Source organism: Anolis carolinensis, unplaced genomic scaffold (assembly GCF_035594765.1).
Source record: "Anolis carolinensis isolate JA03-04 unplaced genomic scaffold, rAnoCar3.1.pri scaffold_9, whole genome shotgun sequence".
NCBI classification, from domain to species: domain Eukaryota; kingdom Metazoa; phylum Chordata; class Lepidosauria; order Squamata; family Dactyloidae; genus Anolis; species Anolis carolinensis.
Genome location: NW_026943820.1, coordinates 3,857,666 through 3,884,248, shown reverse-complemented (window position 1 = coordinate 3,884,248; position 26,583 = coordinate 3,857,666). Strand labels below are relative to the sequence as shown.

Here is a 26,583-nt window from a genome sequence, read left to right as displayed (position 1 = left end):
CCGAAAGAGAAGGAAGGAGGTGGAGAGTGGTGCCCTCCTCCCAGGACGATGGTGCCCCCGGGACGATGGCGCCACAGGCAAATGCCTATTTCGCCTTATGGTTGGACCGCCTCTGTGTGTGCATATCTCCTGTCGCACCAAAGCAACCTGAAGACAATGGAGTGGAACCATGCCACAATTCCACCACACGATGCAACTGAATACATGTATCCTAATATTGTGTACATATCTCCATGCGGCATGCACGCATGCATTTGCAATGTCCAACTGAGCACAAAGGCAATGTGCTTTCATTTTATATCAGATAGGTTGTTTTAAAGGTCCTCAGAAGTCCTCGTCGTCGTCCTGAAGACCAGAGAAAGTTCTGAGATATGGGAACCCCACATTCCATGGGTTTTGGGGCCTGGCACGAAAGCAATGGCATGGGAAGGGGAAGGAGCCCATGGTCCTCCTTCCAGCTTGCTCCAGAGGACCCCCAGCCTTTGCACTGCATCCGACGATATGGGGAAATACGAAGGGGAAGTGGTTCGGAAACCAGTCCGGAACGGCCAGGCGCCGTGGCCACCGAAGCAGATGGTTCCTGTTGGGGAAGGCCAAGGGCGCAGCTGGCGGCCCCGCTCCTCCTCTATCACCAAGCCGCAGCTGTTTCACCTTCCCCTCTCGCTAAGGGGCACGACCCACACTTTCCATGCCATGCATGAGCACAAAGAGGGACCCCAAGCACCTTTCCCTTTGGTGGGATACGTCTCCTTTTCATTGCAGACCAAACTTTCATGGAAGTTGGAGGACCCCTGGGCTAGAAACTAGGCCTGCACTGACATATTACAGGGTACAATAATAACTAAACATAGCTGTCTATTCTAAACAATATCTGAAAAATATGCACCACAGTAAAGGTTCAAAACATAGAACACAATATGTATATTAGAGCATCATATACATAATAATGTTAATAATAATACAAATAATAATACAACTGATGATCCAATTCTGTCAGCTGTAGTGGCACACAGTCGTAACTTACAGAGTATAAAGATTTATAGACTGCAGAGCAGTTTTCAGTATAAAACATATATCAGACATGTATCAACAAGACTCCAACTAAAGTTTGTTAGCGACACAGTGTGTGTACATTCAGTCGCTTCAAAATGGCATGTAATATGCTGTAAAATTAAATATATCAGTGTACAATTCAATTGGCTCAAACCTGGCTTGGAGTCAAAACAAATCAAAGTCTCTGTAGTCTTGGAGTAGTTCTATAGGACTCCTCAGGATGTAAATGCAGTGCATGAGCACAAAGAGGAACCCCAAGCACCTTTCCCTTTGGTGGGACACGTCTGCTTTTCATTGCAGCCCAAACTTTCATGGAACTTCTCCGCTCTGGATGAACCCTGGGCTAGAAACTAGACCTGCACTGACATATTACAGCGTACGTCAGCCTCTGATACATACAGTTCAGACTAAAGTCTAAAACAGATTTGCCTCCCCACCACATATATATGGAAGCCACATATATGGAAGCTTTTGCCTTGGGCCGCTGCATGAAATAGAAAGACACAATATGGAAGCCACATAGAAGGATCCCTTTGCCTTTGGCCACTGCATGAAATCTAAAGACACAACACGAAGACAGGTAAAGTGTGACACCAAATATGGAGAAGTAAAGGCAGAGAGATCCTGTTGAATCTCAGCCTGCCATGACTTTGCACCCAGATGTTGCCCATGATGTTCCTTTTCCCATCGTCCACTGTATTTAAAAGAAGTCAAGCCATTAAGAGAGACAGATAATAATAATAATAATAATAATAATAATTATTATTATTATTATTATTATTATTATTATTATTATTATTATTATTATTTGGGTGCCGTGCCAAAAGATCTCAGCCGGCATTTGGAAACAATAGACATTGACAAAATTACAATCTGCCAACTGCAAAAGGCCACCCTACTGGGATCTGCACGCATCATCCGAAAATACATCACACAGTCCTAGACACTTGGGAAGTGTCTTGTGATTTTGTGATACAAAATCCAGCATATCTATCTTGTTTGCTGCGTCATAATAAAATTATTATTATTATTATTATTATTATCATCATCATCATTATTATTAGGGGGCACTTTTTGCTCCATTGGACTTCTTAGTAGTCACATGGACTTTCAAAGATGTTGTTGTTGTTGTTGTTGTTGTTGTTTAGGTGCCACTTTTTCCCCATTGGACTTCCTGGTAGCCACATGGCCTTCCAAAGATGACATTGTTGTTGTGTTGTTGTTGTGTTGTTGTTGTTTAGGTGCCACTTTATGCTCCATTGGCACCTAAAAACAGGTGCCACATGGACTTCCAAATATGACATTGTTGTTGTATTGTTGTGTTGTTGCTGTTGTTGTTTTTGGGTGCCACTTTTTGCCCCCTTGGACTTCCAGGTAGCCACATGGGCTTCCCAAGATGACATTGTTGTTGTTGTTGCTGTTGTTGTTTAGGTGCCACTTTTTGTCCTGTTGGACTTCCTGGTAGCCACATGGACTTCCAAAGATGTCGTTGTTATTGTTGTTTTAAGGTGTCACTTTTGCCCCCTTAGACTTCCAGGTAGCCACATGGGCTTCCAAAGATGACATTATTGTTGTTGTTGTTGTTGTTGTTGTTGTTGCTGTTGTTGTTGTTGTTTAGGTGCCACTTTTTCCCCATTGGACTTCCTGGTAGTCATATCGACTACCAAAGATGACGTTGTTGTAGTTGTTGTTGTTTAGGTGCCACTTTTGTCCCATTGGACTTCTTAGTAACCACATGGACTCCCAAAGATGACATTGTTGTTGTTGTTGTTGTTGTTAGTAGATGCCACTTTTTGTCCCATTGGATTTCCAGTTGTTGTTATTGTTGTTGTTGTTGTTGTTGTTGTTTAGGTGCCACTTTATGTTTCATTGGCACCTAAAAACAGGTGCCACATGGACTTCCAAATATGACATTGTTGTTGTGTTGTTCTTGTTAGGTGCCACTTTTTGTCCGATTGGACTTCTCAGTAGCCACATGGACTTCCAAAGATGACATTGTTGTTGTTGTTGTTGTTGTTGTTATTTTTTAGCTGCAACTTTTTGCCCCATTGGATTTTCTGGTAGCCACATGGGCTTCCAAAGATGACGTTGTTGTTGTTGTTGTTGTTGTTGTTGTTGTTGTTGTTTAGGTGCCACTTTATGTTTCATTGGCACCTAAAAACAGGTGCCACATGGACTTCCAAATATGACATTGTTGTTGTGTTGTTCTTGTTAGGTGCCACTTTTTGTCCGATTGGACTTCTCAGTAGCCACATGGACTTCCAAAGATGACATTGTTGTTGTTGTTGTTGTTGTTGTTGTTATTTTTTAGCTGCAACTTTTTGCCCCATTGGATTTTCTGGTAGCCACATGGACTTCCAAAGATGACATCACCACCATCATCATCGTAGCTATACATAACATTTTGAAAAATGGACATCTCTTGGTGTGCAACAGTGGAGTGGGAGAGAAGGCTCTTGTGACCAAGTTATAAAGAGGATCCTAGTTCGTGGAGGTTTCTAAGGGTTGCGATAAACAATCCTGCCTGGATGCGGTGCACTCCCTTCTATGGTGAGATGCTGAAGGTGACATGAAAGGGGCATGCTTTGCACACACACAAACACCAACATGCCATTTCCCTCTGTTGACACACGCAGGAGCCAGCTGTTGACTCGTCCCAAATATCAAACAGGAGCCCAGTGCCAGGGGAAGGGCTGATCCAACAAGGCAGACAGGTGTCAGTCGGAAAGGGCAAACAACGGCACGGGGTTCGGATCCTGTTGGCAGAGCAGCTGGGAGACGTGGGACATCGGGGGAAAGGTGGGTGCCTTGCCTCCCCCAAACAGGTAACAAGGTTGGGAGGCAAAGCCAAGCAAAGAGAGCCATGGAAGCTAGGGACCAGCCACAAAGACCACTCACGTTGGGTTGCTGTGAGTCTTTTGGGGTGTATGGCCATTCTCTCCTGAGGTTTCACCTGCACGTGTGGCTAATGGCATCTTCAGAGGATCTGTTAGAAGTGAGGCAAGTGGAATGTATATATAACACTTCCCAACAAAGGATTCCTCCTCCAGGCAGGAAGCAGCCAGGCTTCGAAGCTGCAAAGGCCATTCAATGCTAACCAAAGTGGCCAACTGCAACATTCAGACTTGCCTCCAACAGATAAAGCTTCTTTCTCCCACCCTGGACATTATTCCACAGGTAAACAAACCCCACTTGCCTCGTTCCCAACTGACCTCACAACCTCTGAGGATTTCTGCCATAGATGTGGGTGAAACGTCAGGAGAGAATGCTTCTGGAACACAGCCAGACAGTCCAGTCACAGCAACCCATTAAAAGCATTACAATGCAATTTAAAACATACAAATGTTAAAACAGTATTTGCGTCATTAGGATTAAAAATAATCCAGATTAAATTCATAAACATAAACAGACATATACAGTAGAGTCTCACTTATCCAACACTCTCTTATCCAACGTTCTGGATTATCCAACACATTTTTGTAGTCAATGTTTTCAATACATTGTGATATTTTGGTGCTAAATTCGTAAATACAGTAATTACTACATAGCATTACTGCATATTGAACTCCTTTTTCTGTCAAATTTGTTGTATAACATGATGTTTTGGTGCTTCATTTGTAAAATCATAACCTAATTTGATGTTTAATAGGCTTTTCCTTAATGCCTCCTTATTATCCAACATATTTGCTTATTCAACATTCTGCCGGCCTGTTTATGTTGGATAAGTGAGACTCTGTACAGGCATTCACACTGTACACGTGAATGCACAGTAGATGGGAAAAAACGAGATGAACTTAAACTCTTAACAATATCATCATCATTGTCATCGCATGAAGGTAAAGATATATCACACGCCGTTGAAATAAATCCCAAGGCACCAACTCCCGTTTGATCTTGGAGCTAAGCAGGGTCAGCCCTGGTTGGGATTTTGATGGGAGGCCACCGATGAAAATCAGGTTGAATTTCAGAGGAAGAAAGTGTCACTTCCCTAAGAAAAGCCCTATGAAATCAATGGGGTCGACCGACGACTTTGATCTCTTTCCCCCCAAACGCTGAAGGAGAGAACTTCCAAAACATGGGGAAAGGAACCTTTTTGGACTGTCAATCCCAGAATCCCACAGCCAAAAATATGAACTTTTCCAAGCCAATGAATCCCAGGATATAGAGGACGCCGTTGGCAAAACAATCTCTCAGTTAGAAATGTTTGTGGCAACTGATTCTAGTTGATCGATTGGCTACGATAATATTGGACGATAACAACACTGCTGCCAATGGTAAAAGGTATTCAATGATGGCATGAAAGGGATTTGCAAATTGAGATTTGCACTGCAGGACTATATGACCTTTGGGAACCCCTCCAGTATTATGTTTTATTGGTTCTAGGCAAAGTTGGCACGAAAAAATGTTTGTTGGACCAACTGGGGAGTTTAGCAAAGTGTCCGGTCTTCCCTTGTTGTTCCTTGGCAGGGGTCTCTTTTGTGCCGCAGCCCACCTTTTGCCCCATAGAAAAGCCGGTTATCTCCCCGAGCATGGGCCGGGTGGGGCTCGGAGAAAGGGAAACGGACTCCTGCCCTGATAACAAAGGGCCTGTTTTTAGCCTGGGAATGGGGCAAGTGGCCAAGGCCTTGGCCGGCTTCCCAAAAAACGCCTCTTGTCCTGTTCCATTCACAAAACAACAACCCCCCAAAGGCCATCCGCAAAGGGCTACGGCTCTGGACACACAACACTGCCGCCAACTTCCCAGAAGTTGGGAAAGTTCTCTCCTTTTTTTGGTCACTACACTTCCCAGAATCCTGCTGGCCATGCTAGTTAGAAGATGATGGGTCTTGCAGTCCGGAATAATAACCTCCGCTTCAATGGATCACAACGATAAGAAAAGAGATTCCGTCAAAACATTTGAGAGTGTTGTCAAAGGCTTTCACAGCCAGAATCACTGGGCTTCTGTGTGTTTTCCGGGCTGTATGGCCATGTTCCAGAAGCATTCTCTCCTGATGTTTCACCCACATCTATAGCAGGCATCCTCAGAGGTTGTGAGAATGATGTCCAGGATGGGAGAAAGATATGATGTCTGTGAATGTTGCCATTGGCCACATTGATTAGCATTTAATAGCCTTGCAGCTTCAAAGCCTGGCTGCTTCCTGCCTGGGGGATCCTTTGTTGGCCGGTGTTAGCTGGCCCTGATTGTTTCTTGTCTGGAATTCCCCTGTTTTGGACTGTTGATCTTTATTTACAACGCACACATGTCGAGGGCCACACGCCTTGCAGCTTCAAAGCCTGGCTGCTTCCTGCCTGGGGGAATCCTTTGTTGTGGGGGGTGTTAGCTGGCCCTGATTGTTTCTTGTCTGGAATTCCCCTGTTTTGGACTGCTGATCTTTATTTACAACGCACACATGCCGAGGGCTGCACACCTCGCAGCTTCAAAACCTGCCTTGGAGGAATCCTTTGTTGGGGGGGGGGGGGTGTTACCTGGCCCTGATTGTTTCCGGTCTGGAATTTCCTGTCTTCTGAGTGTTATTCTTTATTTACAACACACACATGTCGAGGGCCACACACCTTGCAGCTTCAAAGCCTGGCTGCTTCCTGCCTTGGGGGAATCCTTTGTTGGGCGATGTTAGCTGGCCTTGATGGTTTCCTGTCTGGAATTCCCCTGTCTTCTGAGTGTTGTTCTTTATTTATAACACACACACACTCCACTTGCCTCACTACCAACAGAACCTCTGAAGATGTTATTATCCACAGGTGCAGGCAAAACGTCAGGAGAGAATGCTACGAGAGCATGACCCGAAAAACTCACAACCTGGTGATCTTGGCCACAAAGACCTTCAACAATACATCGCCCCATATGTATTTCTCACAACTTTTTTCTGGAGCGCTCTAATAGCATAGTTCATCCTGTCGAAGGGGCTGGACTAGATGGCCTTAGTAGTCCCTTTTGACTCTATGATGGTACAATTTTTATCTTACGGTCTATAGATTAAACAATATACCGGCCCATATATATTTCTCACAACTTTTTTCTGGAGCTCTCTAATAGCACAGTTCATCCTGTAGAAGGGGCTGGACTAGATGGCCTTTGTGGTCCCTTCCGACGCTATGAGTGTATGATTTTTATCTTACGGTCTATCGATTGGACATTTCCTTGTGTCGAAGGGGCTGGACTAGATGGCCTTTGTGGTCCCTTCCGATGCTATGATTTTACGATTTTTATCTTGTGGTCTATTGATTAGACAATACATTTCCTTGTGTCGAAGGGGCTGGACTAGATGGCCTTTGTGGTCCCTTCCGTTGCTATGAGTGTATGATTTTTATCTTGCGGTCTATTGATTAGGCATTTCCTTGTGTCGAAGGGGCTGGACTAGATGGCCTTTGTGGTCCCTTCCGACTAGATGGCCTTTGTGGTCCCTTCTGACGCTATGATTGTACTATTTTTATCTTGCAGTCTATTGATTAGACAATCCATAGCCCCATATATATTTCTCACAACTTTTTCTGGAGCGCTCTAATAGCATAATTCTTCCTGTCGAAGGGGCTGGACTAGATGGCCTTTGTGGTCCCTTCCGACGCTATGATTTTATGATTTTTATCTTACGGTCTATTGATTAAACAATCCATCACCTCATATGTATTTCTCACAACCTTTTCTGGAGCGCTCTAATAGCATAATTCCTCCTGTCGAAGGGGCTGGGCTAGATGGCCTCAGTGGTCCCTTCCGATGCTATGATTGTACGATTTTTATCTTACGGTCTATTGATTAATTTCCTTGTGTTGAAGGGGCTGGGCTAGATGGCCTTAGTGGTCCCTTCCGACGCTATGATTGTACGATTTTTATCTTACGGTCTATCGATTAGACATTTCCTTGTGTCGAAGGGGCTGGACTAGATGGCCTCAGTGGTCCCTTCCGATGCTATGATTGTACGATTTTTATCTTACGGTCTATTGATTAATTTCCTTGTGTCAAAGGGGCTGGACTAGATGGCCTCAGGGGTCCCTTCCGACGCTATGATTGTACGATTTTTATCTTACGGTCTATCGATTAGACATTTCCTTGTGTCGAAGGGGCTGGACTAGATGGCCTCAGTGGTCCCTTCCGATGCTATGATTGTACGATTTTTATCTTACGGTCTATTGATTAATTTCCTTGTGTCAAAGGGGCTGGACTAGATGGCCTCAGGGGTCCCTTCCGACGCTATGATTGTACGATTTTTATCTTACGGTCTATTGATTAGACAATACATTTCCTTGTGTCGAAGGGGCTGGACTAGATGGCCTTAGTGGTCCCTTCCAATGCTATGAGTGTATGATTTTTATCTTATACGGTCTATTGATTAATTTCCTTGTGTCAAAGGGGCTGGACTAGATGGCCTCAGTGGTCCCTTCCGATGCTATGATTGTACGATTTTTATCTTACGGTCTATTGATTAATTTCCTTGTGTCAAAGGGGCTGGACTAGATGGCCTCAGGGGTCCCTTCCGACGCTATGATTGTACGATTTTTATCTTACGGTCTATTGATTAGACAATACATTTCCTTGTGTCAAAGGGGCTGGACTAGATGGCCTTAGTGGTCCCTTCTGACGCTATGATTGTACAATTTTTATCTTACGGTCTATAGATTAAACAATACACCAGCCCATATATATTTCTCACAACTTTTTTCTGGAGCGCTCTAATAGCATAATACTTCCTGTTGAAGGGGCTGGACTAGATGGCCTCAGTGGTCCCTTCTGACTAGATGGCCTTAGGGGTCCCTTCCGATGCTATGATTGTACGATTTTTATCTTACGGTCTATCGATTAGACAATCCATAGCCCCATATATATTTCTCACAACTTTTTCCAGAGCAGTCTAATACCCTAGTTCTGGCTGGACTAGATGGCCTTAGTGGTCCCTTCTGAAGCTATGATTGTACGATTTTTATCTTGCGGTCTATTGATTAATTTCCTTGTGTCAAAGGGGCTGGACTAGATGGCCTCAGTGGTCCCTTCTGACTAGATGGCCTTAGGGGTCCCTTCCGATGCTATGATTGTACGATTTTTATCTTACGGTCTATTGATTAATTTCCTTGTGTCAAAGGGGCTGGACTAGATGGCCTTAGTGGTCCCTTCTGACGCTATGATTGTACAATTTTTATCTTACGGTCTATAGATTAAACAATACACCAGCCCATATATATTTCTCACAACTTTTTTCTGGAGCGCTCTAATAGCATAATTCTTCCTGTTGACGGGGCTGGACTAGATGGCCTCAGTGGTCCCTTCTGACTAGATGGCCTTAGGGGTCCCTTCCAATGCTATGATTGTACGATTTTTATCTTACGGTCTATCAATTAGACAATCCATAGCCCCATATATATTTCTCACAACTTTTTCCAGAGCAGTCTAATACCCTAGTTCTGGCTGGACTAGATGGCCTTAGTGGTCCCTTCTGAAGCTATGATTATACGATTTTTATCTTGCGGTTTATTGATTAATTTCCTTGTGTCGAAGGGGCTGGACTAGATGGCCTTATTGGTCCCTTTTGACGCTGTGATTGTACGATTTTTATCTTACAGTCTATCGATTAGACAATCCATAGCCCCATATATATTTCTCACAACTTTTTCCAGAGCGGTCTAATACCCTAGTTCTGGCTGGACTAGATGGCCTTAGTGGTCCCTTCTTATTAGTTTTTGGTGGGGGTGGAGTGACCAAAAACCAAAAGCACTTGATTTTCAGGTAGAAAGTCCCAGCCAAGGGAGTTGGAATGTGCAGAAGGTGCCGAAGGTCATGGAAAGGGATGGAAAGGCCTGGCAAGGCCACAGAGGCGGCCCGGCGATGCTCTCTGTGCCAAGGCGAGCGCATAGAGCGCATAGGCGCGCACTCTTTGGCTTCCTGGCTCCTTGCAGATGTCACCAGGCGGATGCAGCTGCGAGTGGCGATAACTTCCTCGGCCCACTGGCTGCCTCCGAGCCCCTTATCTCCGCCACACATTCCACCCTGAATTAAAGAAGAAAAGGAGGAGGGAGCATAGGGGAAAAAAGGCATCTGAGAAAGAGAAGAAAAGCAGGGGGAGGCGTCTGTTTCAAATGAAATTAAAAAGGCAGCCACATGCCCTCTGCAGCCGGGCTCCTGGGATTAGCCGCGAGATGGATTTAGACGCCGAGATTAAGGCAAACGGATCCAGGCCTCAATGGGGAGGAAGATCTCTGCCGCCGCCGTCAGAATACCAATGGCTCACCTGGAGCATCAATGTGCCAATGTAGAAGCTCAGGCCTAGAGTGAGAATCACAGGCTCCTACAGTTGGAAGGGTCATCCAGTCCAACCCACACAATCAAAGCATCCCCGACAGATGGCCATCCGGCCTCTGCTTCAAAACCTACAGCGGAGGCTCTATCACAGGCCTGGGCCAACTTGGGCCCTCCAGGTGTTTTGGACTTCAACTCACACAATTCCTAACAGCCGGTAGGCTGTTAGGAATTGTGTGAGTTGAAGTCCAAAACACCTGGAGGGCCCAAGTTGGCCCAGGCCTGGTGTAGATGCATAATAACACATTATTATTATTATTATTATCGTTATCATCATCATCCAGGGGTTGGATGGTCATCTATCAGGAGGGCTTTGATTGTGCTTTTTCTGCATGGCCGGTGACTTCGACTAGATGACCCTCAGGATCTCTTTGAAGTCTATGATTCTGTGATCATCATCATCCAGGAGTTGGATGGTCATCTCTTGGGAGGGCTTTGATTGTGCTTTTTCTGTGTGGCCGGTGGCTTGGACTGGATGACCCTTGGGATCTCTTTGAAGTCTATGATTCTATGATCTTCATCATCCAGGAGCTGGATGGTCATCTATAGGGAGGGCTTTGATTGTGCTTTTTCTCCATGGCCGGTGGCTTGGACTGGATGACCTTTGGGATCTCTTCGAAGTCTATGATTCTATGATCATCATCATCCAGGAGCTGGATGGTCATCTATTGGGAGGGCTTTGATGGTGCTTTTCCTGCATGGCAGGGGCTTGGACTAGATGGCTTTCAAGATCTCTTCCAAATTTACGATTGTATGGTTCTGCAATCATCATCATCATCATCATTGTCATCATCATCCAGGAGTTGGATGGTCATCTATTGGGAGTGCTTTGATTGTGCTTTTCCTGCATGGCAGGGGGTTGGGCTAGATGGCCCTCAAGATCTCTTCCAAGTTTACGATTGTTTGGTTCTGCAATCATCATCATCATCATCATCATTGTCATCGTCATCCAGGAGTTGGATGGTCATCTATAGGGAGTGCTTTGATTGTGCTTTTCCTGCATGGCAGGGGGTTGGACTAGATGGCTCTCAAGATCTCTTCCAAATTTACGATTGTATGGTTCTGCAATCATCTTCATAATCATCATCATCATCCTCATCGTCATTCAGGAGTTGGATGGTCATCTATTGGGAGGGCTTCGATTGTGCTTTTCCTGCGTGGCAGGGGTTGGACTGGATGACCCTTGGGATCACTTCCAAGTTAATGATTTTATGGTTCTATTATTATTATTATCATCCTCATTATTATCCTCATTCATTGGGAGTTGCAGTCCCAAACTGCATTAAATCTATAATGTAGACGCAACTAGAATGCCTTGGCACTCAAGAACCCTGGTTTGGTTTGTTGTTATTTACCATTTTTGCTAACATTTTCAATTATCTATCCTTATCTGGGCACTACCAAATTGAGCCTCAAGCCTCATGAGAAAAAACTACACATCACCTTTGTGTCTTTCCTTATCCAAAGTGTGATGTTCCTAGGACCGGCAACTTGGGCGACACAAAGGCCTTGGAGAGCGATGGCCCTTTGGAGAGCTACGTCTCCCGACACAGATGGACATCCGAGCGAGTCTAGGGAACCGCTTAGCATTAAAAGGATCTGCGACACACACACACACCCTCCAAAGCCCCAAAGCCCCGCTGAGAGGCACCATATGTCCAACAGGCTTGTTGGAAAACAGAACACAACAAACAACACAGGCGGTGGCGGCAACAAAACATCCCTTCGCAGGCCGCAATGGCAAGGGAATGAGAGAAAAGAAGGGTCTTGGGGCAGGAGCTGGAGCAAGAAACCCATTCCATTCCTCGCTCATTTCTTCTTCTTCAAAGGCTTTTGTTTCAATGACAAAGGAGTGGGTTTTCGCCCTCCCTTTTCCCAGCTGTGTTTTAATATCTGTGTTCCAGTGATTTGCATAGAGTTAATTCTAATGCACGCTGCAGCACTGGAGGCTGGTGCAAAGGAGAGAAGCTACACACACTCACACACACATATATATACACTAGCTGTGCCTGGCAGGGCCAGCCCAAGGTAATTTTCAAGTATAGGCGAACAGAATCACTGAATCACTGAAAAATAAAAGTGTTGGATAAGAGGAAATGTTGAGTAATGAGGGATTAAGGAAAAGCCTATATAAAGAACAACACTCTGAAAACAGAGTGGGAAATCCAGAAATATTCATAGGAATATTTGCAGAATATTCCCAGAAAAATGCATAGAAATATTTGCAGAAATATTAACTAAAATATCCCCAGAAAAATGCATAGAAATATTTGCAGAAATACCCTGTTTCCCTGAAAATAAGACATCCCCAGAAAATAAGACCTAGTAGAGGTTTTGCTGAATTGCTAAATATAAGGCCTCCCCCGAAAGTAAGACCTAGCAAAGTTTTTGTTTGGAAGCATGCAGGATCGGTAAATGTACATACCATAGATCGTTGTACATGGAAATAAAGGTAGTAACAAGAAATAATAATAATAATAATAATAATAATAATAATAATATAACTTTATCCTTGTATCCCACTTCCATCTCCCAGAAGGGACTCAGGGCAGCTTACACAGGGACAAGCAAACAACAACAACAGAAATTTACATACAAACAGAAATTTTAAAAAGTAATTTTAAAACAGTAAAGCAATAAAATATAATATAGAAATTCTTGAAAGGATTCACAGTTTGGTTATGCTGTTTGATGATGACAACTACTGTACAGTAGATAATAAATTTTCATTTTTAAAAATTCAACCATAAATGTGAATTCATCTTTGTGGAAAAATAAGACATCCCCTGAAAATAAGACCTAGCGCATCTTTGGGAGCAAAAATTAATATAAGACACTGTCTTATTTTCGGGGAAACAGGGTATTAACTAAAATATCCCCAGAAAAATGCATTGAAATATTTGCAGAAATATTCATTAAAATATTAGGATAAGTTGCGTTAAAGTGTAATGGAATCTCAGAATTTGGAAGTTTTTAAATAGAAGTTGGCTAGACATTTCTCAAGAGTACTTTCCTTGGGTTGGACTAGATGACCGGAGGGCTGGTTAGTAGCCAGCTGCAATAAATCACTACTGGCCGAGAAGTCATGAGTTCGAAGCCACCCGGTTGGATTGAGCTCCTGACCATTAATAATAGCCAAGCTTGTTGTTGACCTAAGCAACTCAAAAGACAGTTGCATCTGTTGAATAGAAAATTTAGGTACTGATTTATGCGGGGAGGCTAATTTAACTAATTTACGACACCATAAAAATATCCAGCAGCGTGTGTGTGCGGAAGAATGAGGAAGTACTCCATCCTATAGTTTGATCTGCACTGAAAGGGGCGTTCTCCAAATGCCAACGCAATGTTCAGGAACGCAAGGTCTCTGCAATCTTTTTTCGTTTAGCAAATATTCTTCTCCGTTCTCGCCCTCTTTCAAAGTCTTGGAAAGGCCTTCCAAAGAACGCATTAGGGCTCGGCAAGGAACATTTCTCCCTCGGGTCTGATCATCGACACTTCTCTCCTCGCCTTCCTTCCCGAGAGAGAACCAAGTGCGCAAAGAACAATAATCGTCTGGCAAGAGCGGAGAAGACGAGGAGGTTTCCAACCAACCCTCATAAGCCGGACTTATTTGGGTCCAATCCCCTTTCCCAATGTTGTGGTAATCTCTGAGCGGTTAGACTCAATTCAACCCTCTCTGGGGGAGATTCCACCAAAATGCAGCAGAGTAGCAAAAGCAGAAGCTTTCAAATGCAACAGTTACTTACACGGGGCGAGCAAAGAGAAGCCTTTCAGCTTAGGATGGCAATTGATTGCAGAGTCTCAGTAAAAGTTCAAAAAATATTTATTCAGGTAAAAAGAACTCCATTGTAGATAGAAAGGCTTGAGAGCTGTCTAGTCTACTCTAGACTGGTTTCTAAGGAAAAATAACAAACATCTAAATACTCACGTCTTGCCAGGAGAGATGGCAGGACGTGTTGTTAGCTTGAAGAACAAAGGGAGAAGACTGAACCAAAATGGTTCCAACCTCATGGTCCAGTTTCTTGGGGCCATAAAAGACATTCTGACCAATGGGAAGTTAGTGTCCCTGGAGATTCACATTTCTGCTAACTTCAAAGTAAGGGCTGTGACGTAACAGGATGGAGTGAAACACAGTAAAGCCTGTCTAGGCATGCTTTGGAAACAGGGAAAGGATTCCCTCAATCTAACTCTATCATCTAGGTAAAAGGTAAAGGTTTTTCCATGACGTTAAGTCCAGTCGTGACTGACTCTGGGGGTTGGTGCAGTACTTATTGATCTACTCACACTTTGGGGGTTGGTGCTCATCTCCATGTCTAAACCGAAGAGCCGACGTTGTCCATAGACACCTCCAAGGTCATGTGGCCGGCATGACTGCATGGAGTGCCCTTACCTTCCCGCCGGAGCCTATTGATCTACTCACATTTGCATGTTTTCGAACTGCTAGGTTGGCAGGAGCTGGGGCTAACAGCGGGCGCTCATTCCGCCACCGGGATTTGAACCTGGGACCTTTCGGTCCGCAAGTTCAGCAGCTCAGCGCTTTAACGCAATGTGCCACCATGGAGATAAGCACTCTATCATCTATCTGACTACATTTAGACTTGAGTAGTCCAGGGTGATTCCCAACACCCAATAGCCCCCCGATCTATAGCTATTCCGCAATCATGGGCTTCATTACAAGCTCACGCCATGCGCAGCATTCCTTTTTCTGAAATGGATAAAAGCTGTGGTTAAGCTGTGGTCCTCCACAGACATCCCTTTTGGAAATGGAAAAGGAAAAACACACAAACCAGGTTCAACAGACCTTTTATTCCTCCCAGTGGGAAATTAGGGCTTGGGAAGGACCAGAATTACAGGGTTTGGGCACCAAGCGAGGTGGCCAAATGGAGGCCTCGGCTATCCAAACTGGCATCCGAAAGGTATCCCTCTTTCTTGTTAATGCTATTCCTTTTGGGCTGAATATCTCCATGCCACTCTGTGCCAACTGAGCCTTGGAAGAGGCGATAAACAGATGCCAAGCCAAGCTAATATCACATCAAGAGGGACTCCTCACCTTCCGGACCCAACAAAGGCCTTTTTGTGGGTCTGTCTATGCAGATAGCATCACCAAACCATGCCAGTTGCTCCATTGCACAAGGAGATACGAAGCAATGTGGTTTCTTCCTTCTCTCAGATGCAAATATCAAGGCCAGGCAGATGGAAATTATTATTATTATTATTATTATTATCATCATTATTTATTACAATACAGTAGAGTCTCACTCATCCAAGCTTCGCTTATCCAAGCTTCTGGATAATTCAAGCCATTTTTGCAGTCAATGTTTTCAACATATCGTGATATTTTGGTGCTAAATTCGTAAATGCAGTAATTACAGCATAACATTACTGCGTATTCAACTACTTTTCCTCTCAAATGTGTTTTATAATGTGATGTTTTGGTGCTTAATTTGTAAAATCATAACCTAATTTGATGTTTAATAGGCTTTTCCTTAATCCCTCCTTATTATCCAAGATATTCGCTTATCCAAGCTTCTGCCGGCCCGTTAGATATCCATAACCTCCGGCCACTGAAGTTATTTGTCAAGTATTATAAAAAAAATCTCAAAAAAATGGATCTAAGGACTGGCCAAAGCCTCACAAAAAAGGAATTCAAGGTCCAACTGGGTTGCTGTGAGTTTTTCAGGCTGTATTACCATGTACCAGTAGCATGCTCTCCTGACGTTTCGCCTTCATTTCTGGATAATGACATCATCACAGGTTCTGTTGGCAATAAAGCAAGTGGAGTGTGTGTGTGTGTATATATATATATATATATATATATATATATATATATATATACCTGTGGAAAATCCAGGGTGGGAAAAAGAATCCTTGTCTGTTTGAAGCAAGTGTGAATACAGTATTGCAAAAAAAAAATTTATCATGTCAGAAGGGACTTGAGAACATACTGCAAGTCGCTTCTGGTGTGAGAGAATTGGCCGTCTACAGAGACATTGACCAGGGGACATTGCCCAGAATATTAGCTGGGAGCCTTCTCTCATGTCTCCGCAAGCTAGAGCTGACAGACGGGAGCTCACCCTATCTCATGGATTCGAACTGCCAACTTTCACAATGCCTGGATGTGTTACTATCCTGCTGGGAGCCTTCTCTCATGTCCCCGCAAGCTAGAGCTGACAGACAGGAGCTCACCCTATCATGGATTCGAACCGCTAACTTTCACAATGCCTGGATGTGTTACCATCCTGCTGGGAGCCTTCTCTCATGTCCCCGCAAGCTAGAGCTGACAGACAGGAGCTCACCCCGCCTCACAAATTCGAACCACCAACCTTCAGGATGCCTGGATGTGTTTCCCATCCTGCTGGGAATTCCAGACAGGAAACAATCCAGGCCAGCTAACACGGATTTCCCCGGGCAGGAAGCAACCAGGCTTTGAAGCTGCCAGGCCATTCAATGCTAATCAAGGTGACCAATTGCAACATCCAACAGACAAGAGTTCTTTCTCTCTCCCACCCATCATTCCACAGATATATAAACGCAACTTGCCTAATTCTCAACAGGCCGCACAACCTCTGAGGATGCCTGCCGTAGATGTGGGCGAAACATCAGGAGAGAATGATTCTGGAACATGGCCAGACAGGCTGGAAAACTCACAGCAACCCAGTGATTCCGGCCATGAAAGTCTTTGCCAACACATAGGACAGCATCTCAATTAAAAACAATCATAACAAAGCCTTCTGTCTGCCCAGATTTGGACTCCAGCCGGGGAGAAACTTGACATCTTTTAAGTGTAAAGTGTCTCCTATCAAAACCCAGGTAAGGATCCCAATGCCGGCACCGGTGTTTTTGATCCTGACATCCAGGTCAAGATCAGAAAGAGATCTCTTTCTTTGCAAGGAAACAGCTGATAAGCGCCAGAGCGAATGAGCTCTCCATCCATCTTTCGGCTGCTGAGGAGGGAAATGTCATCTCAGGCCAAAACCGAGGCCGTCTTCAGACAAAAGCCTTCCTTCTGCCTTTGCAAGGAGTGGATCTGCAAGCATACAGGGAAATGTCACCTGCCTTTCCCCAGATGGGAAATGTCAGCCTCTCTCCACCGAAACTTGCAGTTTGGCCTCCAGAAATGGTAAAAAATGAGATATTTAAAGGGGAGGAAAGTGCAGCCTTAAATACCGTATAAACACGAGTATAAGCCGACCTGAATATAAGCCGAGGCACCTATTTTACCACAAAAAAACTGGGAAAACATTGACTCCAGTATAAGCCGAGATGCCAATAAAATTACCGTATATGCTCAAGTATAAGCCAGCCCGAATATAAGCCAACCAGGACCCTCACCCAAGTATAAGCCGAGGGGGGCTTTTCAGTCTTAAAAAAAAAGGCTGAAAAACTAGGCTTATACTCGAGTATATACAGTAAATAAAGTTGTTTATTATTATTATTATTATTATTATTAGATGGCCTTTGGGGTTCCCTTCCAACTGTAGTGGAACACAGACTGCCTTAAGAGTCTGATAGTCTCCTCCTTTGGGTGTCTAAACAAGAGTGTGCCAGGATGGCTTGGATGGTGCCTTCCTTCCTTTCAGTGTGGGGTCAGACTAGATGGCCTTTGGGGTTCCCTTCCAACACTAGTGGAACACAGAACAAAATGCAGCAGAGTAGCAAAAGCAAAAGCTTTCAAATGCAACAGTTACTTAGACGGGGCGAGCAAAGAGAAGCCTTTCAGCTTAGGATGGCAATCGAGTCTCCGTAAAAGTTCAAAAGCATTTATTCAGGTGAAAAGAATTCCATTGTAGATAGAAAGGCTTGGGAGCTGTCTAGTCTACTCTAGACTGGTTTCTAAGGAAAAATAAGAAAGGAAAAATAACAAACACAGTAGAGTCTCACTTATCCAACACTCACTTATCCAACGTTCTGGATTATCCAACGCATTTTGTAGTCAATGTTTTCAATATATTGTGATATTTTGGTGCTAAATTTGTAAATACAGTAATTACTATATAGTATTACTGCGTATTGAACTACTTTTTCTGTCAAATTTGTTGCATAACATGATGTTTCGGTGCTTAATTTGTAAAATCATAAACAAATTTCATGTTTAATAGGCTTTTCCTTAATGCCTCCTTATTATCCAACATATTCACTTATCCAACGTTCTGCCGGCCGGTTTATGTTGGATAAGTGAGACTCTACTGCATCTAAATAGTTACATCTTGCCAGGAGAGATGGTGAGATGTTTCTTGTTAGCTTGAAGAACAAAGGGAGAAGAAGGAACCAAAATGGTTCCAACCTCATGGTCCAGTTTCTTGGGGCCATAAAACATTCTGACCAATGGGAAGTTAGTGTCCCTGGAGAGTCACATTTCTACTAACTTCAAAGTAAGGGATGTGACATAAACAGAATGGAGTGAAACACAGTAAAGCCTATCTGGGCATGCTTTGGAAATAGGGAAAGGATTCCCTCAATCTAACTCTATCATCTAGATAACTACATCTAGACTTGAGTAGTCCAGGATGATTCCCAACAATACCTTCCTCCCTGTCAGCGTGGGATCGTACTAAATGACCTTTGGGGTTCCCTTTCAACTTTAGTGGAATACAGACTGCTTTGGAGTCTGATAGTCTCCTCCTTTGGGTGTCTAAGTAGAGTGTGCCAGGATGGCTTGGGTGATATCTTCCTCCCTGTTGGCGTGGGGTCGGACTAGATGGCCTTTGGGGTTCCCTTTCAACTTTAGTGGAATACAGACTGCTTTGGAGTCTGATAGTCTCCTCCTTTGGGTGTCTAAGTAGAGTGTGCCAGGATGGCTTGGGTGATATCTTCCTCCCTGTTGGCGTGGGGTCGGACTAGATGGCCTTTGGGGTTCCCTTCCAACTTTAGTGGAACACAGACTGCCTTGGAGTCTGATAGTCTCCTCCTTTGGGTGTCTAAGTAGAGTGTGCCAGGATGGCTTGGGTGATATCTTCCTCCCTGTTGGCGTGGGGTCGGACTAGATGGCCTTTGGGGTTCCCTTTCAACTTTAGTGGAATACAGACTGCTTTGGAGTCTGATAGTCTCCTCCTTTGGGTGTCTAAGTAGAGTGTGCCAGGATGGCTTGGGTGATATCTTCCTCCCTGTTGGCGTGGGGTCGGACTAGATGGCCTTTGGGGTTCCCTTCCAACTTTAGTGGAACACAGACTGCCTTGGAGTCTGATAGTCTCCTCCTTTGGGTGTCTAAACAAGAGTGTGCCAGGATGGCATGGATGGTGCCTTCTTTCCTTTCAGTGTGGGGTCAGACTAGATGGCCTTTGGGGTTCCCTTCCAACACTAGTGGAACACAGGCTGTCTTGCAGTCTGATAGTCTCCTCCTTTGGGTGTCTAAGTAGAGTGTGCCAGGATGGCTTGGGTGATATCTTCCTCCCTGTTGGCGTGGGGTCGGACTAGATGGCCTTTGGGGTTCCCTTTCAACTTTAGTGGAACACAGACTGCCTTGGAGTCTGATAGTCTCCTCCTTTGGGTGTCTAAACAAGAGTGTGCCAGGATGGCATGGATGGTGCCTGCCTTCCTTTCAGTGGGGTCAGACTAGATGGCCTTTGGGGTTCCCTCCCAAGTCTGGGCTTGTCTGAGCGGGAGGCTTGTTGCGGCGGCGGCTGCGGCGGGGGTGGAGCGCCCCCTGCTGGGCGCGAGGCGGGGGTGAAGCGGGCGAGCGAGCGAGCGGGCTGGGCCAGCCTCCCTTCCTCCTTCCTTCCTTCCTTCCTTCCTTCCTTCCTTCCTTCCTTCCTTCCTTCCTTCCTTCCTTCCTTCCTCTGGCTTTTCCTCTTCCTCGGCGGGGACCGGAGCGCGAGGAGGAAGCGAGCAGCCGGAGAAGCAGCCGAAGGAACCGGAGGAAAAGGACGAGGAAGGGAGAGCCTCCTCCGTGGTGGGCCATGTGCTGGGAACAGGCAGCGCCGGGGCTTCTTCCTGGCCGGAGAGACCGAGGTTGGCAAAGCTGAGAGCCCCGAAGAGCAGGGCATCAAGAGGGGAAGAAGGGCTCGTGTTGGACGGCGGATGGAGGAGAAGCCCCGGAGGGAAGGAAGGAAAGAGCCTCTCCAAGAAGAAGAAGAAGAAGAAGAAGAAGACGGTGCTGTGGAAGAAGCAGGAAGACAAGGAAGCCTCTCCAAGAAGGAGGAGGAGGAGCAGCAAAGGGCGAAGCAGGAAACCTCTCCAAGAAGAAGCAAAGGGAGAAGGTAGGAGAGAGCCTTCCCAAGGAGAAGAATAAGCAGGGAAGAAGCAAAGAAAGAAGAAGGAAGGAGCCTCTCCCAGGAGAAGAGAGGAAGGAAAGGGAGAAGGAGGAGGAAGGAGCCTTTGCAAGGAAGGAAAAAGCAGAAAGGCTCTCCAAGAAGAAGAAGAAGCAAAGGACGAAGCAGAAAACCTCTCCAAGAGAAGGAAGGAGAAGACAGCACTGTGGAAGGAGCCTTTGCATAAAGAGGAAGGAAAGAAGAAGCATAAAGGAGAAGCTTCCAAGGGAGGGAAGCAAAGGAGAAGGAAGGAGAAGACAGCACTGTGGAAGGAGGATTTCCAATAAGAGGAATGAGAAGGAGAAGCAGGAAGCCTTGGGTACTGTGAAAGGAGCCTTTGCCAAAAGAGTAAGCAAAAGGAGAAGCAGGAAACCTCCCCAAGAAGAAGCAGCAGCAAAGGACGAAGCAGAAAGCCTCTCCAAGGGAAGGAAGTGGAGAAATAAGAAGGAAGGAGCCTCTCCAAGAAGACAGCACTGTAGAAGGAGCCTTTGCAAAAAGAGGTGAGAAAGGGAGAAGCAGGAAGCCTTTGGCAGTGTGGAAGGAGCCTTTGCCAAAAGAGTAAGCAAAAGGAGAAGGAGGAAGCCTCTCCAAGAAGAAGCAGCAGCAAAGGAGGAAGCAGAAAGCCTCTCCAAGGGAAGGAAGGAAAGAAATAAGAAGGAAGGAGTCTCTACAAGGAGAAGACAACACTGTGGATAGAGTCTTTCCAAAAGGAAGAAGGGGCCTCTCCAAGAAGAAGAAGCAAAGGGAGAAAGGAGAAGGAGCCTCTCCTAGAAAAAGAAGGCACTGTGGAAGAAGCCTTTGCAAAAGGAGTAAGGAGAAGGAAACCTCTCCAAGAAGGAGTAGCAAAGGAAGAAGCAGAAAGCCTCTCCAAGGGAAGGAAGGAAAGAAATAAGAAGGAAGGAGCCTTTCCAAGGAGAAGGAGCCTTTGCAAAAAGAGGAGAGAAAGGGAGAAGGAGGAGGAAGCCTTTGCAAAAAGAGTAAGGAGAAGGAGAAGTAGCAAAGGAGGAAGCAGAAAGCCTCTCCAAGGGAAGGAAGGGAAGAAATAAGAAGGAGAAGACAGCACTGTAGAAGGAGAGAAGAGAAAGGGAGAAGGAAGAGGAAGCCTTTGGCATTGTGGAAGAGGAGCCTTTGCAAAAAAGAGGAAGCAAAAGGAGAAGGAGGAAGCCTTTCCTAGAAGAAGAAAAAGCCAAGGACGAAGTAGAAAGCCTCTCCAAGGGAAGGAAGGGAAGAAATAAGAAGGAAGGGGCCTCTCCAAGGAGAAGACAGCACTGTGGAAGGAGCCTTTCCAAAAAAGGAGCCAAAAGAGTAAGCAAAAGGAGAAGAAGAAAGCCTTTCCAAGAAGAAGAAGAGGGCACTGTGGAAGGGACCCCTCCTCCGACCAGGCTTGGGTGGGCTCCTCGGCTCCTTCCCGGCTGCTTTTGCTCCTCGAGGGTCCGGGAAAGATGATGCCCCCTCCCGGCTTGGCACGCTTCGCCCCGGGGTCGAGCCAGGGAAGAAGGCGGCGCGGGGTGAAGGAATAAACCAGCCGCGACCAAAGAGCCTCCCCTGGCGACAGGATTGTGGGGGGCTTTCTGGGTTGGTGCCCCCCACTTCCCCGCTGTCTTTGGGACCCCCAAAGTCGCCCCTTTTTGGGGTTTTGGATTACTCGCCTCCCTTCTCCGCCTCGCCCGGGTTCCTCCTGGGACGCTTACCTCACCTCGACCACGACCTCAGGACTGTAAGTACCTCGGAGATACCCGTTGGGGGGTTATGGGGGGAGAAGAAGGGAGAAATGGACCTATTTGAATGAGGTTGGGGTTCGGTATCGACCCGCTTGTGGCCTCTGTTTGGGAAGGTTTTGGAGACGCTGCTTTTGCGCCTTTGTGAGTCGCGTTTGGAGAGGAAAAAAGAGGTTGTGTTTCAAATCAAAGGGAAAGATTTGAGTTCTGTTTGGGGGAGAAGCAGGCTCGGGTACCCTCGGAGACCACGTTGGGGGTTGTGGGGATGATATGGGGAGAAAATGAACCTATTTTATGCGGGTTGGGGTCCGGTATTGATCCACTGTTTGGGAAGGTTTTGGAGACGCCGCTTTTGCGCCTTTGTGAGTCGCGTTTGGAGAGGAAAAAACAGGTCGTGTTTCAGAGGGAAAGATTCAAGTTCTGTTTGGGGGAGAAGCAGGCTCGAGTTATGGGGTTCTGGGGATGATGTGGGGAGAAAATGAGCCTATTTGATGGAGGTTGGGGTACAATATTGACCCACTTGTTGTCCCTTGTTTGGGAAGGTTTTGGAGGCGCCGCTTTTGCGCCTTTGTGAGTCACGTTTGGAGAAGAAAAAAGAGGTTGGGTTTCAGAGGGAAATTTTCAAGTTCTGTTTGGGGGAGAAGCAGGCTCGGGTTGGGAGATTGTGGGGCTGATATGGGGAGAAAATGAGCCTATTTGATGGAGGTTGGGGTACAGTATTGACCCACTTGTTGTCCCTGCTTTGGGAAGGTTTTGGAAACGCCACTTTTGCGTCTTTGTGAGTCGCGTTTGGAGAGAAAAAAAGAGGTTGTGTGTCAAATCAAAGGGAAAGAATTGAGTTCTGTTTGGGGGAAAAGTAGGCTCGGGCACCCTCGGGGACCCCGTTGGGGGGTTGTGGGGATGATATGGGGAGAAAATGAACCTATTTTTATGGAGGTCAGGGTCCGGTATTGACCCACTTGTTGACCACTCTTTGGGAAGGTGTTAGCCTTTTTTTGCGCCTTTGTGAGTCGCGTTTGGAGAGGAAAAAATAGTTTGTTGTTTCCAATTAAAGTGGAAAATTCAAGTTCTGTTTGGGGGAGAAGCAGGATCAGGTTCTAATCTAGAAATTGGTGCGTTTAGCTCTGTTTTGGGGCGTCTCCTTTATGCTTTGGATGCCATAGTCGCTCTCGAGGAAACATTTCTCTTGAGGTGTTTTTGGATGCTTCTCCTGCGCTTGGAGAGGTTCTGTTTCCTTTCTTCTCGGTCCCAAATGGGAAGGGGACACACACGCATACCCCAAGCCAAGCACCCCCAGACCCGGCCTCCGGTTGGAGACAAAGGCAAAAAAGGGGGGAAAGATGGAAGGAAGGGGAAAAAAGAGGAGAGGAAGAAACACGATGCGCTTTGGAGACGCGCGCCAGAGGGGTTCTCATTGCACCCTGGTTGAAGTTAGCAGCGTGGCTCAGCCTTTTGACCTTCTAAATTGGGCAGAAAAGGGACCTCAGTCCCTACAAGTGGGGGGAAGGCAGATTGGGGTCGTAGGGACATTGGTTGGGGGTGTCATTGTCTTCATTCTCTGAAACTGAAGGTAGAAATGGGTCCCTTTTGGCGCGCGCCTCTGCCAGGTTTCCAAAGTGTGCGCCTTGATCTGCTTTAAGCTGGGGAGGGAATTACCTATTAAGAGATCCTCCTTTTTTTTTGGTTCCATTGATACCCTAAAAGTAGCAAATCTTTGTCTAATTCCTGCAAGCTAAGCAGGGCCAGCAATGGTTAGGATTTGGAGGGGAGTCCGCCCAATAAACACAATCTGCCATGTGATCTTTTTCCAAGGAAAGAATGGGCTTAAAAGCACCTCTGAGTATTCTTAAGAAAAGCCTTGAAATTCCTGAAATCACTATAGGCTGACAAACCAGTTGAAGGCACATACCCTGATCTTGGAAGCTAAGCAGGGTCAGCCCTGGTTAGTAATTGGAGGGGAGACCGGCACCAATACTAACTGCCATGGGGTGTATTACAGATAATTGCAAACTGTGCCACTGCACATTCCTTGCTTAAGAGAACTCCCTGAAATGCATGGGGTTCACCATAAGCGCAACTTGAAGGCGCAGACATAACCTTGCTTTTTCCTTCTTATTCTCTGTCCAGCTGGAAAGTTTGTAGCAACATCAGCATTAGGGAGATGGAAAAGGAGGGCACTGAAATCCTGTGTTTGTCTGGTTGTTTCAATTCACTTGTGCATAGCATCAGCGCCTGCATGTTGTGGTGCAGGAACTTATTCGTTTTGGTGTTACAGTAGAGTCTCACTTATCCAAGCCTCGCTTATCCAAGCTTCTGGATTTATCCAAGCCATTTTTGTAGTCAATGTTTTCAATATATCTGATATTTTGGTGCTAAATTCGTAAATACAGTAATTACAACATAACATTACTGTGTATTGAACTACTTTTTCTGTTAAATTTGTTGTTAAACATGATGTTTTGGTGCTTAATTTGTAAAATCATAACCTAATTTGATGTTTAATGGGCTTTTCCTTTATCCCTCCTTATTTTCCAAGATATTCGCTTATCCAAGCTTCTGCTGGCCCGTTTAGTTTGGATAAGTGAGACTCTACTGTATTTTTTCCTCTGGTATCATATTTTCTCATGCTGAGATGATATCTGTAGTGGGAGCAAACCATTTGTTGATGCAGGTAAATCCATAGGGAAGGGGTCCCGAAACTTTTTAAACAGGAGGCCGGTTCACGATCCTTCGGACCGTTGGAGGGCCGGACTATAGTTGGCCACCGAGCAATAATAATTAACAACAACAACAACAATAATAAAGAGGGTTGGAAGAGACCCCTTGGGCCATTGAGTCCAATCCCCTTCTGCCTTTGTGCACCAAAAGCACAAGCAAAGCACCCCTGACAGATGGCCACCCAGCCTCAATGTTAATAATAATAATAATAATAATAATAATAATAATAATAATAATAATAATAATCTCAGAGTTCACCCCAGTTTAAGGCTCTTCCCATGACCTTGTAGCACCTTAACTTCCTTCTTGTTTACAAGTTCCACTCAGTGCACTTTGCCCAGCTCATTCTATGTTTTTATTGCTGTGTTTTTTATGTGTTTTATAATGATTGTGATTTTTTTAAATGCCTTTTAAATTTATTTGTGTGTTTTTGTATTTGATATTATTGTATGCTGTATACTGTATGCTGGTTTTATATCTGTAAGCCGCCCCGAGTCCCTCTGGGGAGATGGTGGCGGGGTACAAAAATAAAATTATTATTATTATTATTATTATTAATAAAGAGGGTTGGAAGAGACCCCTTGGGCCATTAAGTCCAATCCCCTTCTGCCCTTGTGCACTGAAAGCACAAGCAAAGCACCCCTGACAGATGGCCACCCAGCCTCAATGTTAATCATCATCATCATGATCATCATAAAGAGGGTTGGAAGAGACCCCTTGGGCCATTTAATCCAACTCCTTCTGCCTTTGTGCACCAAAAACACAAGCAAAGCACTCCTGACAGATGGCCACCCAGCCTCAATGTTAATAATAATAATAATAATAATAATAATGAGGGTTTGAAGAGACCCCTTGGGCCATTGAGTCCAATCCCCTTCTGCCCTTGTGCACCAAAAGCACAAGCAAAGCACCCCTGACAGATAGCCACCCAGCCACAATGTTAAGAATAATAATAATCATCATCATCATCATAAAGAGGGTTGGAAGAGACCCCTTGGGCCATTGAGTCCAATCCCCTTCTGCCCTTGTGCACCAAAAGCACAAGCAAAGCACCCCTGACAGATAGCCACCCAGCCACAATGTTAAGAATAATAATCATCATCATCATCATCATAAAGAGGGTTGGAAGAGACCCCTTGGGCCACTGAGTCCAATCCCCTTCTGCCCTTGTGCACCAAAAGCACAAGCAAAGCACCCCTGACAGATAGCCACCCAGCCACAATGTTAAGAATAATAATAATCATCATCATCATCATAAAGAGGGTTGGAAGAGACCCCTTGGGCCACTGAGTCCAATCCCCTTCTGCCCTTGTGCACCAAAAGCACAAGCAAAGCACCCCTGACAGATAGCCACCCAGCCTCAATGTTTAATAATAATAATAATAATAATAATAATAATAATAATAATAATAATAATAAGGGTTGTAAGAGAAGAAGAGACCCCTTGGGTCATTTAGCCCAACCCCCTTGTGCCCTTGTGCCGTGGGGGCCGGATAAATAGCTTCGATGGGCTGCATCTGTCCCCCGGGTCTTAGTTTGGGGACCCCTGCCGTAGGGCATTCAT

The 26,583-nt window shown here is 45.3% G+C and overlaps 2 protein-coding genes across 2 annotated transcripts in view; both read left to right on the top strand.

Moving 5' to 3' along the window:
* The first annotated feature begins 501 nt into the window (after positions 1–501).
* Positions 502–22,029, top strand: LOC107983534 (cylicin-2). The gene is made up of 4 exons (XM_062961849.1): positions 502–735; positions 3,690–3,852; positions 21,241–21,547; positions 21,687–22,029. The coding sequence occupies exons 1-4, from the start codon at positions 502–504 to the stop codon at positions 22,027–22,029; spliced, it is 1,047 nt and encodes a 348-aa protein (XP_062817919.1).
* Positions 22,030–22,170: 141 nt separating this feature from the next.
* Positions 22,171–26,583, top strand: part of cbfa2t3 (CBFA2/RUNX1 partner transcriptional co-repressor 3) — a 65,593-nt gene continuing 61,180 nt past the window's right edge. Inside the window, exon 1 of the mRNA XM_062961888.1 lies at positions 22,171–22,300. The gene's annotated coding sequence lies outside the window, so the exon portion shown is untranslated. The remainder of the gene's footprint in view (positions 22,301–26,583) is intronic.